This window comes from Perognathus longimembris, chromosome 14 (genome assembly GCF_023159225.1).
Source record: "Perognathus longimembris pacificus isolate PPM17 chromosome 14, ASM2315922v1, whole genome shotgun sequence".
Classification (NCBI taxonomy): Eukaryota; Metazoa; Chordata; class Mammalia; order Rodentia; family Heteromyidae; genus Perognathus; species Perognathus longimembris.
Genome location: NC_063174.1, coordinates 40,812,089 through 40,831,660, shown reverse-complemented (window position 1 = coordinate 40,831,660; position 19,572 = coordinate 40,812,089). Strand labels below are relative to the sequence as shown.

The 19,572-nt window shown below is 45.2% G+C and overlaps 1 protein-coding gene across 1 annotated transcript; it reads right to left on the bottom strand.

The window, feature by feature from the left end:
* Positions 1-7,263: 7,263 nt before the first annotated feature.
* Positions 7,264-19,477, bottom strand: Coq6 (coenzyme Q6, monooxygenase). The gene is made up of 12 exons (XM_048362901.1): positions 19,300-19,477; positions 14,516-14,650; positions 12,925-12,983; positions 12,522-12,645; positions 11,049-11,179; positions 9,894-10,001; positions 9,751-9,813; positions 9,485-9,592; positions 8,493-8,695; positions 8,300-8,415; positions 8,002-8,168; positions 7,264-7,401 (listed from the first exon to the last, which is right to left on the bottom strand). The coding sequence occupies exons 1-12, from the start codon at positions 19,463-19,465 to the stop codon at positions 7,372-7,374; spliced, it is 1,410 nt and encodes a 469-aa protein (XP_048218858.1). The 5' UTR covers positions 19,466-19,477; the 3' UTR covers positions 7,264-7,371.
* Between the last annotated feature and the right edge of the window lie 95 nt (positions 19,478-19,572).

Below are 19,572 nucleotides of genomic sequence, written 5' to 3'. Positions count from 1 at the left end.
CAGAGTAAGCAACCAGGGAATACTGGGAGATTTCAAATGTCTTTAACCAGTCTGTGTAGAAATTTGCAGGCAACCCAACAGGAGGTGTGACAACCTGCCCAGGGGACTCTGAGAGATGCCACTACAGCCTTGCTCAGATCCAACCCATCTCTCCTGCCTGCCTCCATCACACATGACAAACTAAGCCTGCTGATTCAGGATGGAAGACACAGCCACTTCGGATCCGCTAAAGCTGAGACTTTTACACTGTCCCGACCCTTTGCCCTCTTGATTGTTATTCATTTGTTTTCTCTTCCACCTGCCAGTAAGGTTAAATTATATGATTTGATGACATATGGATCTCATTTAGTCTGCTGTTCTCTTAAGTATTACAGCAGAACTCTAGCAAGTACTTGTTGGTCAATTCTCAACAAGTTACAGGTAAGCTCTACTCCTATTGTTCTCCTGTTGCTCTAATTGGAAATATAAAGGGCTTTTATGGCTAAGACTCCTAGGATTGCAGTTCGAAGCCAGCCCAGGCAGAAAAAAAAAATCCCTCTAAAACTCCATCTCCCAACTAACCAGCAAAGAGCCAGACTGAAAGCTTGGCTCAAGAGAACCAGCCAAATGCTGAAAGCGGCACTGTGGCTCAAGTGGTAGAGCACTAGCCTTGAACAGAAGTGCTTAGGGACAGTGCCCAGGCCTTGAGTTCAAATCCCATGAATACCAACTGGGACAAGCTATCCAAGCAATGAGCACCTAGACCTTCAGGACGAGGTCAATCCTGACAATGAGGAACCATGGAGAGGAGTAAGAGGAGATGAAGTCTCATCTTAAATGGAATCAATTTAAACTTGCCCTTTCAAAATTAATCAGAGCTGGGAGATCAAGAGGAATAGTTGTTTACCCACCTAATGTCCGTACCTGTCCATTTTCCATCTGGACAGAAACTTGCATTCTTGCCCTAGTTACTTATGATTGTGTCCTCATGGTCCAGTCCTCTGGGATGGCTGATACCTACAATTATCACCTAGCTACTATTTCCTCTTTGACCACGACTTGTCTATTTACTGTGAAAAGACTTCCCTATCTACAGTGAAAAGCTTTTGCTAAAGGCATCTGGTCAAGCAAGTCTCCCCCCAGGGAGGGCTCTGTACAGGGGGTGGGGGGAATCCCGTGACAAAGGTGGCTTCCTTTGGTCATCAAACACCCGAGATTTTTTCCCCCAAGGCCTATTAGCTTGCTAATAAGGCATCAGAACATCTGTGCCAAGGCTAAGTTTTCCACTGGTCAGAGAAGTTATTTTCCCACAAGGCACTATGTTGCTCAGGGTGGCCTCAAACTCCTAGGCTCAAGTGATCGGGCTTGTGAGCTCTCGATGTGCCAGGCTCAAGCTGACTTATTACTAAGGTCACCTTTGTGGCTGTTGCCATCCCCCCAAAATGCTGACACATAATGAAATAATCTTTAGAATCAGAAACAGCCCAAGGATAAAATTACATTTTACATAACCCAGAAATCCCCAAAATTTCCAGGAGATTATTATTCAGCTTCTGTTCAGACATTTTTCAGGCAGCAATTTTCTTTAGGGACTGCACTGTTTATAAGCTCAGGTTGAGCTGAAATCTACCTTCTCAGTAGTCTCATCTCCCATTCCCAAGGCCTTTCACAGTCTTTGAAGACAACTCCTAAATACTTTATGGTCTCATGGCATAACTTCTAGATGTACCACCTTTGTCAAAAAACTGGTGAAAGCATAGGTCCCAGCCATCCTAGAGGACCATGCGGAGATAATCACAGGCAGGAGAAGAAGGTTCATAAGGAGGTTTATTAGTGGGGCCATAGTTCCCACAGGAGAGGGAGCTACATGGCATCTACACCTTATCCAGGTGGCAGCTTCTCTCTCTGGGGGGGGGATGGGGGGTAAAGGGTAAGTAGTTACTAGTGAGTAGGAGTGGCTCATTAGGTATGGGTGGATCTGGAGGCTAGTGGGAGGAGCTGAGGACCTGAGGCTAGGGAAATGCTAACATTCCCCCATTTGTTGTTTATTAATAACAGAGGAGGGGTACCAGGCCGGGAGTATGGACGGAGGTCGTTTCTTCTGGAGCTACTTCCTGCTGTGAAGGGATGAAGTAGTCAGGGGTCCCTGATTCGTCATATGGCCTGGTACTGTCCAAGAAGTATTTGTTTGACAGTTCGGTTGGTAAAAGTCCTCATCATTTCCACAAAAATGGTTATCAGGGCCAACGGGTGTCAGGGTCTCCTCTGGCTACCTCCTACAGCTTGGGCACATCAAGGAATCACTGGGCCTGGGGTCTTCAGGGTCCAGATCTGCACTGGGAAGAGAAGTGTAGTAAGAGGATGGCCTTGAACTGCAAGTTCCCAGGTGGCGTCCTGGGTGAGGGATGTTATCCTGTTAAAAGAAAAAGGTCAGACAAAAGGCTGACAAGTTCACAGGACCAGTTAACATGAACAACATGGGAGAACACACCCTGGGCCCAAGCCAGAAAAGTTCCATTTGGAACATAAACCCAATTGTGGCCCATTACAAGGAAGGAGGAATAACTGGACTGGGGGCAGGAAGGAAGTGTTTAGGGATAGTGGACTGGTTGGGAGTAACCAGTCAGAGGCTATATATATATACAAATAGCAAGAAACAAAGGCAAGAATGCAAATTTCTGTCCAGATGGAAAATGGACAGGTATGGACATTAGGTGGGTAAACAACTATTCCTCTTGATCTCCCGGCTCTGATTAATTTTGGAAGGGCAAGTTTAAATTGATTCCATTTAAGATGAGACTTCATCTCCTCTTACTCCTCTCCATAGTTCCTCAGCAGGATAGACCTCATCCTGAAGGTCTAGGTGCTCATTGCTTGATAGCTGGTCCCAGTTGGCATTCACGGGACTTGAACTCAAGGCCTGGGCACTGTCCCTGAGCACTTCTGCTCGAGGCTAGTGCTCTACCACTTGAGCCATGGTGCCGCTGTCAGTATTTGGCTGGTTCTCTTGAGCCATGCTTTCAGTCTGGCTCTTTGCTGGTTAGTTGGGAGATGGAGTCTTAGAGGGATATATTTCTTTTCCTGCCTGGGCTGGCTTCGAACTGCAATCCAAGGAGTCTTAGCCATAAGAGCCCTTTTTATTTCCAATTAGAGCAACAGGAGAACAATAGGAGTAGAGCTTACCTGTAACTTGTTGAGAATTGACCTACAAATACTTTCCAGAGTTCTGCTGTAACACTTAGAGAACAGCAGACTAAATGAGATCCATATGTCCTCAAATCAAATCATATCATTTAATCTTACTGGCAGGTGGAAGAGAGCACAAATGAATAACAATCAAGAGGGCAAAGGCTCAGGACAATGTAAAAGTCTCAGCTTCAGCAAATCCAAAGTGGCTGTGTCTTCCATCCCAAATCAGCAGGCTTCTTTAGTCATGTGATGTAGGCAAGCAGCTGTAGTGGCATCTCTCAGAGTCCCCTGGGCAGGTTGTCACACTCCAGCTGGGTTGCCTGCAAATTTCTACACAGACTGGTTAAAGACATTTGAAATCTCCCAGTATTCCCTGGTTGCTTACTCTGAGTACTCTGGCTTTTGTAGGCTGGTGCCCTACTGGTTTAAGCAGGGTGACAACTTTAAACAGATTTTAGAAGGCTTGGGCCTTTAACCATCTTCCTAGTCACAAAATCCACACAGACCAAAGGCCAACCAAGTCTGTTCTCTGCAGCAGCCATGACAGTTCTGAGACATGGAGGGGGAAGACACCAATGCTACCCCAAGGCAACCCTGTGGCCACCAAACACAACTCGGATGCTTTTAACCTTGGAGTAAGTCTCGGTTGCAACTCTGTCATGATAGGCCTGCTATAAGCCCAACTCTAATGGGGGGGTGGGGGTGGCGCAGAGCCAGGGCAGGAGCACTCTGGGCCTGTCAAAATCTTTACAGGACTGCTAGATTCCCCGAGAGGTTTCAATCCACTTATAGTTTAACAGTAAGTTAACCTGTGTGCAATACTCAGGCTGGGAATATGGCCTAGTGGTAAAGTGCTCGCCTCGTATATATGAAGCCCTGGGTTCAATTCCTCAGCACCACATATATAGAAAATGGCCAGATGTGGCACTGTGGCTCAAGTGACAGAGTGCTAGCCTTGAGCAAAAAGAAGCCAGGGACAGTGCTCAGGCCTGAGTTCAAGCCCCAGGACTGGCAAAAAAAAAAATACAAAACAACAACAAAAGAAACTCAATGATTACATGTTTGAGGAGGAAATCACAGAAATAAAGTATGATTAAAAAAAAAAAAAGCTGGGGCTGGGGATATAGCCTAGTGGCAAGAGTGCCTGCCTCGGATACACGAGGCCCTAGGTTCGATTCCCCAGCACCACATATGCAGAAAACGGCCAGAAGCGGCGCTGTGGCTCAAGTGGCAGAGCGCTAGCCTTGAGCGGGAAGAAGCCAGGGACAGTGCTCAGGCCCTGAGTCCAAGGCCCAGGACTGGCCAAAAAAAAAAAAAGCTGTGCTCAAGACTCCGCTAGCCTGGCAAGTCCAGGGAGGTAAGATTTCCTGGTCTTTTTTTTTTTTTGCCACAGATTCACTCTGAAGCTACTCATAAAAGCAGACTTATTAATTAGTAAAGTACATGTGCTCTACAGAAGCCTTTGGTCATCCAGACAACTTCAGAACTTTGGTGAATGCATCTATACTTCAGACATTTACTATTTCCTGTTTACCTTAATTAGAACATCTGGAGATTTAACCATTTGGAAGGGGGGTTGTGGGGCTGAACACAGGGTCTGGGCACTTTCCCTGTGCTCTTTTTGTCCAAGGCTAGCACTCTACCACAGCTTCACTTCATTTTCTGGTGCTTTATTAGAGATAAGAGTCTCACAGACTTTCCTGCTCCAGTTGGCTTTGAACCATAGTCCTCAGATCTCAGCTCCCTGAGTAGCTAGGATTATAGGCATGAACCACTAGTGCAATATGAAATGAAAACTTTTCTTGGGAAAAAAACCCACCTCAGATAGTGTACCCCTTGGGCCTTTCATAACGTTCTAGGTCGTCTAAAATTGCTAGTTCATTTCTGTGAAAGTGTTAGTATATCAAAGATGTGGCTTAGAACACAGAAATGGTGTTACTAGGATGATTATAATGAAGAAGGTCCTTGCAATGTGTGCCTTAAAGTTCTTGTCTTGCCTTTTTGGTGGCTATTTACTTTAAAGAGCAATGGTCTCTTTACCTGGGTGTGTGTGTGTATGTGTATCTGTGTGTGTGTGTGTGTGTGTGATGACCTGTCTCATGTCTCTAACAGACAGCAATTTTTTTCAGGGCAAGTTTTTTCCTGGAATTCCAGGAAGGTTTTTACTTGTTTTTGTTGCCAGTCCTGGGGCATGGACTCAGGGCCTGAGCACTGTCCCTGGCTTCTTTTTGCTCAAGGCTAGCACTCTTACCTTTTGAGCAACAGCGCCACTTCCGGCTTTTTTCTATATATGTGGTACTGAGGAATCGAACCCAGGGCTTCATGTACATGAGGGGAGCACTTTACCACTAGGCCATATTCCCAGCCCCTGGGAAGGTTTTTGACAGTGTTTTACTTTGTACTTACAAATTTCCCTTATTTGCCTAGAAGGCTGCTCTGAGAAAATAGGTTTCTCATCCCTTCAAAAATCATCCCTAAGGGGCTGGGGATATGGCCTAGTGGCAAGAGTGCCTGCCTCGGATACACGAGGCCCTAGGTTCGTTTCCCCAGCACCACATATACAGAAAACGGCCAGAAGCGGCGCTGTGGCTCAAGTGGCAGAGTGCTAGCCTTGAGCGGGAAGAAGCCAGGGACAGTGCTCAGGCCCTGAGTCCAAGGCCCAGGACTGGCCAAAAAAAAAAAAAAAAAAAAAAAAAATCATTCCTAAGAATAGATTAGACTGGTTCAAAAAGCAGATTATTTCTCATTTCATGTTCTTAGCATCTTGGATGAAATGTTGACAGTGTATACATCTGACAGACCAAAAGATCTCTTCCAGAATCCTCTGCTAGTAGAATGAGTTCTGCAGAATTCATAGCAACACACTGCTCCCTCTGCTGGCCACCAGTCTGCCACTAAATGTGGAATAATCTGTGCGGCTAACCAGTTGTCCTGGTACCTGAGGTCTTTAAACCTGTGCAATAAAATTATTATTCAATAGACAACTGTGTCTCAGAGAGGAGCTGTTAAAAAAACAACAACCTGGAATCTGGTGCTATGAAAAATAACTAGCATTAACAAAATTTTATTTTTCTCCAGATAGCCCAGTGTATCTGTAACAAAATATTTAATTTTCATTCTAATGTTAACTTTAAACAGCATTCTAACAAAAAATGTATCAGTATTTCTCTTACCTTTATAAAAAATTGTTTAAGTTCATAAACAGCACTAAAAAAAAAACTCCTTAGAAAGAATTGTTATTACATAAGAGTTAGAGAGAATCTTGGTGATTTTTTAAAGTAATAAAATGCTTTTTAAAAATCCAATAATCTTTCTCCTTTTATGTGTGTGGTCCTGGGGCTTGAACTTGGAGCCTGGGTGCTCTTCCTGAGCTTCTGCTCAAGGCTAGGACTCTTACCACTTGAGCCACAGCACCACTTCTGGCCTTTTCTGAGTAGTTTGTTGGAGGAGTCTCACAGACGTTTCTGCCTGGCCTGGCTTTGAACAGCCATCCTCACATTCCAGCCTCTTGAGCAGCTAGGATTACAGGCGTGAGCCACCAGCGCCTGGCCCAACAGTTTTTCATCAGGTTTTTCCCCCCTCTCTTGGCAAATAAAATATTATTTGAAGCTGGGCACGGGTGGCGGTTCAAAGCCAGTCAAGGAAGGAAAGTCTGTGAGACTCTTATCTCTAATAAACTACTCAGAAAAAGCTTGAAATGGCACTGTGGCTCACGTGGTAGAACGCTAGCCTTGAGTACAGAGAGGCTCAGGGACAGACCCCAAGCACTGACTTGAAGCCCCAGGACCAGCCAAAAATAAAATAAAATATTTGAAAGCTGGGAGCTGGTGGCTCACACCTATAATTGTAGCTATTCTAGGAGGTTAAGAGCTGAGTATTGCAGTTCAAAACCAGCCTAAGCAGGAAAGTCTGTAAGACTCTTATTTCCAATTAGCAGCAAAAAACAAAACAAAACAAACAAACAATGGAACTGTGGCTCAAGTGGTAGAAGACCAGTCTACCAGTCTTGAGCAAAAAAGCTAAGGAACGGTTACATTCCCCACTATCAGCACACACACAAAATATTATTTGGGCTCCACAGACCCATTAAGCAGAAGAAAAGTAGAAACAAGAATTGTAGTATAAATTTATTAAATCTCAGAAGTATGACCACACAGCAGGATGTTCTTTTTTCCATCAAGGTAGTATTCTGAAGAGGAGCACTCACTTGCTGGCAAAGGCCATAATCTGTTCCTGGAGGAAAATGAAACAAAGGAACGCTGTCAGGTGGGCCAGCTGTCAAATGGGAGGATGGTGCCAATATACCTTAAAATGAAATATCCAGAGGTTAAGGCAAAACAGCTAAAGTACTAGATAGACACTCCTCTCAAGACACCTTGAGAGAAAAAATGGCCCAACAGCAAAAAGAGTGTCAGCTTCTTTTAGAAGTCCTTTCCTACCTGCCAAACTATTGCTTAGATGGGGGCCGTAACACCGAGAAGCCCAACATCTCCTTTGCTCATCATCATCAAAAGTACAGATAAAGAAATGTTTCAGGGGCTGGGAAGGTGGCTCAGCTGTAGTGTTTGCCTAGCATTCATGAAGCCCTGGCTTCGATTCCTCAGCACCACATACACAGAAAAAGCCAGAAGTGGTGCTGTGGCTCAAGTGGTAGAGTGCTAGCATCGAGCAAAAAGCAGCCAGGGACAGTGCTCAGGCCCTGAGTTCAAGCCCCAGGACTGGTAGGAAAAAAAAGTTATAATCAAGAAAATGAATTCAAAGCAATTTAGAGATATTTTTCCCCCAAGTTTGTTCTCAGCGAGCAAGAATAATGAAGTCACAGTGGCTTCTTACTTTGAGGGGAGACACTGCATTAGTGGCCTGCAAGCCCCAGGTCCTGAGCAGCACCAGTGGCGTGGCGCGGGTAGAATAGAGCCTCTTTAGGAAGTCCGTAGCAGCCAAAAGAGCAGTGTTGTGACGCTGCCGCTCTGTCTCGTAACCTGTGAGATGGCTCATGGAGCCTAGGGGAAAAAGGAAAGGACAAATCCTTGACCCAGTAGTGAACGTATCATGCCCATCCCATTTAGCTACTGATGGCTACGGCAGGGTTCTGATCTTTACCTGTATGACCTCAGGATACCCAGACCCTTACCCAAGTCTTTCCCATTGAAGGCCGCAGCACTGAGATGACGCATCAAGCTGGAGATATCCCCAAAGCCCATGTTCACACCTTGTCCTGCCAGAGGATGGACCCTGTGGGCTGCATCACTAAAAAGAAAGCAACACTCAGGTGTGGCCTCTGGCAACAATGAGAAGAGACAGGCCCCGCTCCAGTGCTATCTTACCCAATGAGCGCCACCCGAGGCCGGACGTACTCAGCAGCATGCCCCAACCCCAGAGGAAAGAGTACTCTGCTTTTGGCATCCACCCGGGCTACACTTGGGGGTAACTGTCGAGCGGAGACCTTAGTGGGCTTCAGGAGGGCAAGAGCATACTGTAGCATGGTGCCAGCTGAGTCGACGAAGTCTGTGTGGTTTGTGTCACTCCACTGAGTGGCGGCGGCAGCACATAGGAGACAGGTGAAAAGCGACCAGTGACTAGCTGGGAATTAACACCACAAGGAGTGGGGTGCTGGTGGCTCACGCCTGAGATCCTAGCTACTTAGGAGGCTGAGATTTGAGGATTGCAGTTCCGAGCCAGCCTGGGCAATTAACAACCAGAAACCTGAAATGGTGCTGTGGCTCAAGTGGTAGAGGGCTAGCCTTGAGCTGAAGAGCTCAGGGTCAGTGCCCAGGCCCTGAATTCAAGTCCTATGACTGACAAACAATGAAACTTCCATAAGGAAAAATAAGCTAAGGGTTACCTAACATACTTAAACTGACTGTGACCACTAATCTTGGAATCCAGGTCCGCAAGTTCAGTTCCTTCTATTCCTACTGCTACCACAGCAGTGGAGTTTCAATTCTTCAGCATGAAATCCCTAGTGAGGTACTGAGCTTGGTTGAAAACATGCGCACCCAGCTATGTCACTAGCTTTTTGACCTTAGGCAAGTTCAAATCTCTCTACATGAAGATAAGACTAGTACCTAACTTCAAGGTTTGCCGATCTTAACCTGGTCACATGGTAAGTAACCCCAAAATGTTACCAATTATCTTAGGTAAACGTGGACTATTTAAGCTCCAAAATTACTGGTGCCTTTTATTATCTACAGATTGTGCCTACCCTAGAATAATTATTACCATGTGTTCAGTACGTACAATCTTCTAGCTATATTCTACACATTCTATGTGAATATCCTTATTGTGGAGTGAGGTAGCTGGAAAAGCAGATACTCACGAAGGCAGAGTTAATGGCATCCATGAACTCCTCCTCGTGCATGCTGACCAACTCGGCTGCATGATCATGGGACGTGGACCACACCAAGGAACTCAGGGTGTCCGAGAGCTGTGTCAAAACAACAGGTTCCAGGCTAAAAGTTCTCTGAATTGGGGGCTCTGCCATCAAGGAAGATGGGAAGAGGGAACAACACTAGTCTGGGGGATATTTCCTTGAAACCAAAAGATAGGCTGAGAAGAAGGGCAGAATGGCGAAGGATCTCTTACCGGGAGCAGAGCGATAGGACCAGAGGGAAGAAATCGCTGCCAGGCTACATTGTTTTCTGTGGCCTACCAGAGAGGAGAAAGGTTCTTGTGAGCAGAATTGATTGGCTAGGATTATGATTCCGGATGGCAGCTCTGGATCTAACCTCTGATAAATGCAGGGTAGCCACGACAGCCGACTGGTCATAGTTCCAGCTAACGTTCTGGATGCCTGCAGCCTGCCGAACGCCTGAGTTGTGACCATCAGCACCAATCTGTGTGGAGAGGAGAATCTGCTCAGTCTGACAAGTGCTTCATGAATCAAACTGCTCCACAAGTTTCTCTCTCCCATGGAGTCTTCTCTAATGGCAACTGTTGTGGCAGGACACATTTTATCAGGCTTGCTCTGATCATAGCAGGATACAGGGATAGCACTACAAGATGTAAACTCGGCCCGAGCTAATATGTAAACGAAACCGGGCGAGTGGACATCTGACCCAAGAGGTGCCAGCCAGAGAGTAAACTCAGTCAGATTTTCCTAATATCTGAACTAGAACAGGAGAGGCACTAGAATGGCAGCCATGTGCAAAGGGAAGCTGGCGACAGAAGCACAAGAAGAAATGAGAGCCACAGGGCTGGGAATATGGCCTAGTGGCAAGAACGCTTGCCTTGTACACATGAAGCCCTAGGTTTGATTCCTCAGCACCACATATATAGAAAAGGCCAGAAATGGCACTGTGGCTCGAGTTGGCAGAGTGCTAGCCTTGAGCAAAAAAAAAAAAAAAAAAAAAAAAGCCACAGGAAGATGAATGACATCAGGATTCCTGAGAAGAACAGCTTCAATTCCAGGTCCTGTGAGGCATGGCTTTCTTTTTTTGTTGTTTGTGCTGGTACTGAGGCTTGTACTCAGGGCCTGGGTGCTATCCCTAGGTTTTATGTTCAAGGCCAGCAGCCCACTACTTGAGCCACCACTCCACCTCCAGCTTTTTGCTAGTAAATCAAAGATAAGAGTCTCACAGAATTTCCTGCCCAGGCTGGCTTCCAACTGTGATCTTCAGATCTTGGCCTCCTGAGTAGCTAGGATTATAGGCGCGAACCACCAGTGCTTGGCAGCTATCTTTCTTCTAATTCATGACCCTCTAAGATCCAAGAGATTGCTTTCTGAAGACTATCTTGAGTTGCCTTGACTATGTACTTGCCATTATCTAGCCAAAATTGTCACCCAAAGTGGATCCATAGCTTAGTTCTAAATCTAGAGGCCCCGGAATGTAAGGTAAGGTATATCATGCAAGATCGCTGGCAAAATAAGAATCTTCAACTACCAACAATTTGGTCTGGAGGGTGCTGCCATCACCTAGGGTAATATGGACCCAAGGGCTGGAGTCTGCCATGGAAAATGGACCAGGCCAGGCATAGCCAACAGCTTTGCTCCTGTAGAGAACTGTCACTCGGTCTGGGGAGGTCAAAAGATAAAGAAAAAAAAGTATTAGAAAACTGGCCCAAATGCCTGAGGAAAGAGCTGTAAGGAAACAGAAGGCAAGGTCCTTGGACAGCAATAGCTTATTCTTTACTGTTTTATATAAGAAAAAAAGTAGGGGGCTGGGAATATGGCCTAGTGGTAGAGTACTTGCCTCATATACATAAACCCCTGGATTTGATTCCTCAGCACCACATATACAGAAAAAGCTGGAAGTGACACTGTGGCTCAAGTTGGCAGAGTGCTAGCCTTGAGCAAAAAGAAGCCAGGGACAGTGCTCAGGCCCTGAGTTCAAGCCCCAGGACTGGCAAAAAAAAAAAAAGTAGGTTTGAAAAGTAATAACAACATAAAAGAAGGGGTGTCAGGTGCTGGTGGCTCATGCCTGTAATCCTAGCTACTCAGGAGGCTGAGATCTGAGGATCACATTTCGAAGCCAGCCCAGGCAGGAGTCTGTGAGACTCTCATCTCTAATTAACCACCTGAAAACTGAAAGTGGCGCTGTGGTTCAAAGTGGTAGAGCACAAGCCTTGAACAAAAGAATTCATGACAGTGCCCAGAGCCTGAGTTCAAGCCCTATCACTGACAAATAACAACAACAAAAACCAAAACCAAGGGGCATGTCAAAAAGTAGAAACAGCTCCAATGCCCACCAACTGATGAAATAATAAATAAAAATTGGTATATCTGTATAATTGAACCTATTTGCAATAAAAAGAGATAAAGTACATATAGGAGCCTCAAAAATATGCCCCAAGAGAGAAGTCTGTTTAATTCCATTTATATGAATTGCCCAGAATAGGAAATCTAGAAAGACGCAATCAGATGAATGAAGAATGATTATAAGTGGGTATGAGGTTTCCTTCTGAATGAGCTTTCCTAATGAGGGATGCCAATGTTCTAAAATCACATTGTGGTGACGTTTGTAGAACACTATAAATAGACCAAAAGTTACTGAATTGTACACTTACAATGGGTGCATTTGGGGCTGGGAATGTGGCTTAGTCGTAGAGTGCTTGCCTAGCATGCATGAAGTCCTGGGTTTGATTCTTCACCACCACATAAACAGAAAAAGCCAGAAGTGGCCTTGTGGCTCAAGAGGTAGGGTGCAAGCAAAAAGAAGCCAGGGACAGTGCTCAGGCCCTGAGTCCCAAGCCTCAAGACTGGCAAAAAAAGAAAACAACAACAACAAAAAAAGGTGCATTTTTGCACAGAATTTCTTCCCAGTGGACATTTAGTATCTACAGAGGGGAGCTTTCTTCTAACGTAGGTCACTTCCCTTCCAGGGAGTAAGCAGAAAATGGATGAGATGGTGCCTCACCTGACACAGCGTCCAGCTGCTTAGTGAGCGCATGCATGATGACGTCATTCTCCACTACATAGCCCATGTCATCTAAGTTATCCTTATCGAACATTATCAAGGCCTCTGAGCAGGCATCCCACACCTTGAAACACAAAGGAAAGTCTGAATTAGAACCAAGGGGGAAAAACAAACAAACAAACATGACTTCAAATAGAAATAAAGTATCACCTTCCTAAGAGGAGAAAATCACAAATTGTCTTGCAAAAGATGTAAGTAAGATGTTCCAGAATTTTTCCTTCCCCTCCACCTTGTACCCAACTTAATTTGAACTTTGATTCCATTCACAGAAAACCTACAGAATGCAGACTCTGATATCTTAGAAGAAGACGTTTTACCAAAAGTGAGAGGGTAAAGGAGGCACCTGCATTCGCCGGAAAGGTCGGTATCTCATGCTGCAGATGTGGTCCCAGGCACCAAAACCTACAAAACAGAACATCTATGGACCACCATAACCTCACAGGGTCCTGGGCTCCCTTGAATCTCCATCTTAAGATGGTTTCCAGTGTTCTCTTGTTTGGTGCTAGGAACTAAGCTACTCTGTTTCCCAGCTCTAGATTACAGAGGCCACATCATGTGCAAGTCTGGGGAATAAAAAGGAAATCTACACCTATGTTCTTTATTCAACTTCATTAGTTATAAACACTCCACAAAGACTTTTGTTTTTAACTTTCTTTTTGATGGTGCTGGGTATTGGATTCAGTCTCACCCTTGCTAGGCAGGCATTCTACTACTTTCCAGTCCCTTTTTGCATTGGTTATTTTAAATGTACAGGCAGTCTCTCTTATATATATATATTTTTTTTTTTGGTGGGGGGAAGGGGTCAGTGATGGGGCTTGAACTCAGGGCCCAGGAGCTGTCCCTGAGCTGCTTTTGCTCAAGATTAGGATGCTACCACTTTGAGACACAGCTCCACTGCCCGTTTTCTGGGGGTTAAGAGAAAATAAAGAGTCTCACTTCCTGCCCGGGCTGGCTATGAAGCATGACCCTCAGATCTTAGCCTCCTGAGTAGCTAGGATTACAGGTGTGAGCCACCAACACAGGGTCGTAGTCTTGCTTTATGCTTTGTGTGGCCCTGGGTCACTGAGGGTATCAGGTGCACAGCTCTGTGACCAGCCACTGCTTCCCCTGTGGGTGCAATATCATGTGTGCCCGGGCCCAGCCACTGATTCACATGGAGTCTCACTGACTTTTATGCCCTGGCTGGCCACGAATCACAATCACCCAATCTCTGACTGACAAATAGCTAGGCCTTGAGCTACTGTGTCTATTTATTTTAGTCTTAATGCCACTGAGTAGATGTATTCTTTGAGTAATTTTTACTGAATACCTACTGTGTACCAGTTATAATTTTCGGTACTGAGCAGAGCTGGGAGAAGAACTGGCAGCAGTAGCTCCTATTTGTGATCCTAGTTTCTCAGAAGGCTTAAGGATCTGGGTTTGAAGCTGGCACAAGTAGACAAACTCAAGAGACTCTTATCTCAACCAGCAAAGAGCTAGAAGTGGAGGTGTGGCTCAAAAGAGCACCAGCCTTGAGTGGGAAAGCTAAGCCAGGACATGAGGCCTTGAGTTCAACTCCCCGTACTGGCACAAAGGAAAAAAAAAGGGCAAAGTCCTTTCTACAGAGAGACAAACCAGAACATAATATAATGTCAGGTAGTTAAGTGTTAAGAGGAAAAAGAAGGAATATAAAAGACTGGAGATAATGCAAACGTTTACTTTTGATGGGGTGGGAGTAATATCTGACAGAGACCTTAGAACTAACACATTCTGTGTGCACACACTTCTAAACCCAAAACATGTTTAACATGCTGGCTCCCCAGCCTGCTTCAGGGCTGACTTGGAATGGAGAGTGGATGTTGACAATTAGTTCAGATAGGCTCAGCTCACCTGACACCAGAGCTTTATCTATAATGGGAATGGAGTTGGACCTGGCGGAGCGATCTTCTACTCACTATTCAGAAGTGTTGCAGAGCCAAGGGAAATGGTGCTGACCCTGTTACTGTAAGTTTCTGGCAATTTCTCCAGTTCTTTCTTTGGACCTGCTTCTAGCAAGAGGATTTTCTTGTCATGAAAGTGAAGATCATATCCTGAAAAAAAGAAAAAAGAAATAAACAAACCAGAAGCAACAATTCAGGAAAGCCAAGAATCAGGGTGCCTACTCATAATAATGTACCATGCATTTTATCTAATTAATTTTTTGGCCCTGGGGATTTAAATCAGGGCCTGGGCAGAGCCCTGAGCTTCTTTTGTTTAAGGTAGCACACTTCACCATTTGAGCCACAGAGCCACCTGCAGCTTTTTCTGTTTATGTGGTACTAAGGAATCGAACCCAGGGCTTCTGCATGCTAGGCCAGCACTCTACCACTAAACCACAATCCCAGCCCCTGTACCATACATTTTATTTATTTGTTTATTTTTATTAGGTTTAAGTTACTGCATATATTTCACAGTACCCATTTTAACTTTCACAATGATGAAAATTATCATTCTACTCTACATAGCTTATGAAGTCTATGACTTTTAACAACAAAATCATTTCTTCCATTTCAGATGGTATATACACTACTTTCCTTTTGTTTAGTAACATGTTATCTCTTTCACTCATTCCTTCCATCCCATCCCTGCCCATGAGTTACTTAATTCACTTTTATCAGTGTCCAATGTAGCCGATAGTCCCTTCTGCTATGTTATTATTATTATTAGTTGTTATTTTCACACGCTTTCCACTCATTCTGTGCCCTCTTTTCTTTGTACTGTATTTTGGTATCTTAAGACCTGTTTTACTTTGTTCTATCTCTTGGCATTTTAATTCTAATACCAGCATATCAGGGCTTGTCTCACTCAACAGGATTTGTTCTAGTTTCATCCATTTTCCAGCGAATGCCATTATTTTATCCTTTTCAGTGGCAGTGTAAAATTCCGTTGTGTACAGGTATCACATTTTTTTTAATCCATTCATCTGTAGTAGGGCAACTGTGTTTTACATATCTTTTACCATACATTTAAAAAAGCCAGAAAGGAGCCGGGCACATCTGTAATCCTAGCTATTCAAGAGACTGAGATCTGAGTACTGCAGTTCAAAGCCAGCTCTGGCAGGAAAAGTCTATGAGACTCTTATCTTCAATTAACCACCAGAAAACTGGAAGTGGTGCTGTGGCTTGAAGTGGTAGGGCCCTTGCCTTAGACAAAAAAAAAGCCCAGGGATGGTGCCTAGTCTCTGAGTTCAAGCCTCACTACTGACAAAAACAAACAAAAAGCTAAAAGGGATTTAAAAAGTTTTCACCATAAAGAAATGATTTGAGAGCTGGGCACTGGTAGCTCATGCCTATAATCCTAGCTACTCAGGAGGCTGAGATCTGAGGATTGTGGTTCTAAGCCAGCCTGGGCAGAAAGTCCCCATGAGACTCTTATCTCCAATTAACCACTCAAAAACTAAAGTGGTGCTGTGGCTCAAGTGGTACAGTGTTAGCCTTGAGAACAAAGAGGCTCAGGGGCAGTACCCAGGATCTGAGTTCAAGCCCCAGGATGGGCAAAACCAAACAACAAGAACTGGGAACTTAATTACTAATCAATCAACTTGTAGCATGATTACCAGAGAGAGAGAAGGGCTTTCCTTAAAAAAAACAACCCACAAATCTTTATTCATTTTTGGGGGGTAGGGGGGAACCATTCTGGGGTTTGAAGTCAGGGCTTCCCACAAGTGCTCTACCATTGATCCATACCCCCAGCCCCTCTACTCCTTTTTTTTTTTTAATGGTTCCAAATATAAATGGGAAGAGAGCACCATTACCATCCACACACCAGGAGGTGTGAAAATCGAAGCAGCTCCATGGACCAGGAGGCTGTGGAGAAGGGCCCTGCCTCTCACTGGGCAGCAGCTGCACTGCAGTGCGGACTGCAGACTTCTGCCTTCTAGTCCACAGCCCTTGGGCCTTGATTCCAGGACAGTGCAGTGCTGTGTGATCCCACCTCCCATGCGTGTTCTTCACACCCGACCCTGGGACTGTCTCCCCTGGGCACATCAGCTGCTTTTTCCTCTGAAAACTCGCATTTCATTTTTCCTTTAATTTGATACTGATCTTCCTCTTCACTAGATTCTAAAGTTCCTAGGGATGACAACCGGTTCTTCCCCTTGTGGCTGTTATTTCTAACCACAGATGCTGCAAGTGCATAAAGTAGACCCTGTACCTGTTAGATGAGACAAGATCTGTATAAACAGGAAAAGGATTCCATTTTTCTATGCAGAAATGGACAATATAGTGGGGGGTTGGATTTTATTGTTTAGCTACTTAATATGTTAGAAAAGTTAAAGCAAACATACCAGAGAAAATACTTCCAAACAATATAAGAGGGCCTGGCACAGCAGTCCCAGCTGTTCAGAAGCCTTTAAAAATTATACACAAATCTCTCTAAAATCCCACCTCCCAGTTAAACGGCAATGAAGACTCCCTGGATACAGTTCAAAGCCAGCCCGGGCAAAAGAAAAATCTCTCTAAAAATTATACACAAGCTATTCAGGAGGCTGAGATCTGAGGATTGCTAATCTAGAAGCCAGCCCAGACATTAAAGTCAGGAAAAATGTAAGACTACAGGCATGGTTCAAGTGATTAATGTGACAGATGTGAGCAAGAAAGCCAAGGGAGAATTGATCTCTTGAGTGATTTATTAAAAAGTAAAGCTCTGGGGCTGGGGATATGGCCTAGTGGCAAGAAAGCTTGCCTCGTATACATGAGGCCCTGGGTTCGATTCCCCAGCACCACATATACAGAAATGGCCAGAAGTGGCGCTGTAGCTCAAGTGGCAGAGTGCTAGCCTTGAGCAAAAGGAAGCCAGGGACAGTGCTCAGGCCCTGAGTTCAAGGCCCAGGACTGGTAAAAAAAAAAACAAAAAACAAAAAACAAAAAGTAAAGCTCTGGGGACTGGGAATATGGCCTAGCAGCAAGAGTGCTTGCCTCATATACATGAAGCCCTGGGTTCGGCTCCAGCACCACATATATACAAAAAAAAAAAAAAAAAAAAAAGGCCAGAAGTGGTGCTGTGGCTTAGCCCTGAGTCCAAGCCCCAGGACTGGCCAAAAAAAAAAAAGAACAAAGAAAAAAAGTAAAGCTCCCTGGGTATGATCTTGATAAACTGAATCAGAGTTCCTGGAAGTAGAAGCCAGACTTCACTCTTAAAACAAACTGCTAGTAACTGTCTTTCAGAGCTGGGTGGCTAAGAACCAAAAATGGAGATCTTATTTTATACTATATATCCTATATGCTTTTGCACATCTTAATTCCTATCTTTGCTTGAGTTATTCCTTTTATTTTTGCCAGTCATGGAGCTTGAATTCAGGGCCTGGGCACTGTCTCTGAGCTTCTTTTGCTCAAGGCTAGTATCTACCACTTGAGCCACAGTGCCACTTCTGGCTTTTTCTGTGTATGTGGTGCTGAGGAATCAAACCCAGGGCTTCATGCATGCTAGGCAGGGACTCTATCACTGAGCCACATTCCCAGCCCTACCTGAGTTATTCTAAATCTAAGAATTAATATCTTGCTCTGTAACCCAAGCCAGCCTATAACTCACTATGTAGCCAGGTTGGCCCTATAACTCACAATCCTCCAACCTCCATCTCCCAAGTGCTGGGATTACAGATAGATGTCACCAATGACCAGCTTAAGTTCAATCTCTGAAAACCACTCCAGGGTTGTAAAAGCAATAGACCTAAGGGCTACAGGTGTGGTCAAATGGTAGAGTCTAGTAATTGAGGCCAAGTTCAAATCCCAGAACTATACTTCTCCACAAAGCAATAGAATTTAAAACTAGGTGTGGTAGCATAAGCCTATAATCCCAGCACTCAGGGTAACATGAACTGAGGGCAGCCTGAGAAATTTGCTAATGCAGGAGGATCAAGGCCCAAGGCTAACCTGAGCCAAAGCATAAGGCTCTATCCAAAAAATTAACTAGGAACCAGTTCAAGCCCAGCCACCAACACCAAAAACATGAAGCTAGCAAAAATGGATTGGGAGCATGGTTTAAGTTGTTGAGAGCTTGTCTAATAAGTACAAGGCTCCGAGTTCAACCGCAAGGACTGCCCAAAAACAAAACAAAAAAACCAAAACAATACCGATAACGTATCTATAGCCATACGGAAGTGTAGACTTAAATAAAAAATGTAAAGCAGGATACGTGAAATTTAATTCAAGGGTAGATAATATTTTCCTCCCTGCCACCTTCAAAAGGCAAGTGCTCACTATCACTTGAGCTACACCTCCATTTCTGGCATTTTGCTGGTTAACTGCAGGCACGAGTCTCAGACTTTCCTGTCTGGGCTTGCTTCAAACCATGACCCTAGATCTCAGCCTCCTGAGTAGCTGAGTAGCTCCTGAGGGTTATAGGTGTGTGCTACCAGCTCCTGGCTATAAAGCTGTTCTTAAAAAACAAAAAAAGACCAAAACACCTAGCCCAATGCTACAACGCGCGGTGCCTCAGAACGGCGCTCACATCTAAGTAACCCGGGGCAGGCTTTTCCCTTAGAAGGGACTCGTATGCCCCGCCCACTTTTGACCCCCAAGGGACTGCAACCCCGTGAGAACGTCCGCCGCACGTCCCGGAGCCTCCGCTCTTCCAGGAGGGCTGTAAACCACCGCTGGACCGAGGACACTTGGTCTTTGAACGAAACAAGCAGTTCCTCCCACTACCCCCGACGCCCTCCACGGCCAGTCCCCCGCCCAAATCGGCCTCTAGATGCCCTTACCCAAGGCACAGGCCATGGCAGCTCCCACCAGGCCTCCGCCGGACACCACCACGTCGTACACGCTGTCTGCTGAGGCCCGTGACCACCGCCGGGAGGAGGCCAGAGGGTTCCGGCAAGCAGCTGCCGGCACTGCCCCCCATTTCCTCACCCCGAGCCGGGCGGCCATGCTGCTGACCACTCTGCGATTCCAGGCGCCCCGCAAGGCCCGCCTTGAGTAGTACTTCCGGAGCAGAGTCTTCCAATCCCATGCTGTGCCCCTAAAACCGGAAGTGA

Coding starts and splice junctions, on each gene's coding strand:
- Coq6 (XM_048362901.1), bottom strand. CDS start 19,465: ATGGCCGCCCGGCTCGGGGTGAGGAAATGGGGGGCAGTGCCGGCAGCT. Junction 12,646..12,924: donor GACCTTTCCGGCGAATGCAG/GTGCCTCCTTTA, acceptor TTGTGTTTCAAG/GTGTGGGATGCCTGCTCAGA. Junction 8,169..8,299: donor CTTCAATGGGAAAGACTTGG/GTAAGGGTCTGG, acceptor TTTTTCCCCTAG/GCTCCATGAGCCATCTCACA.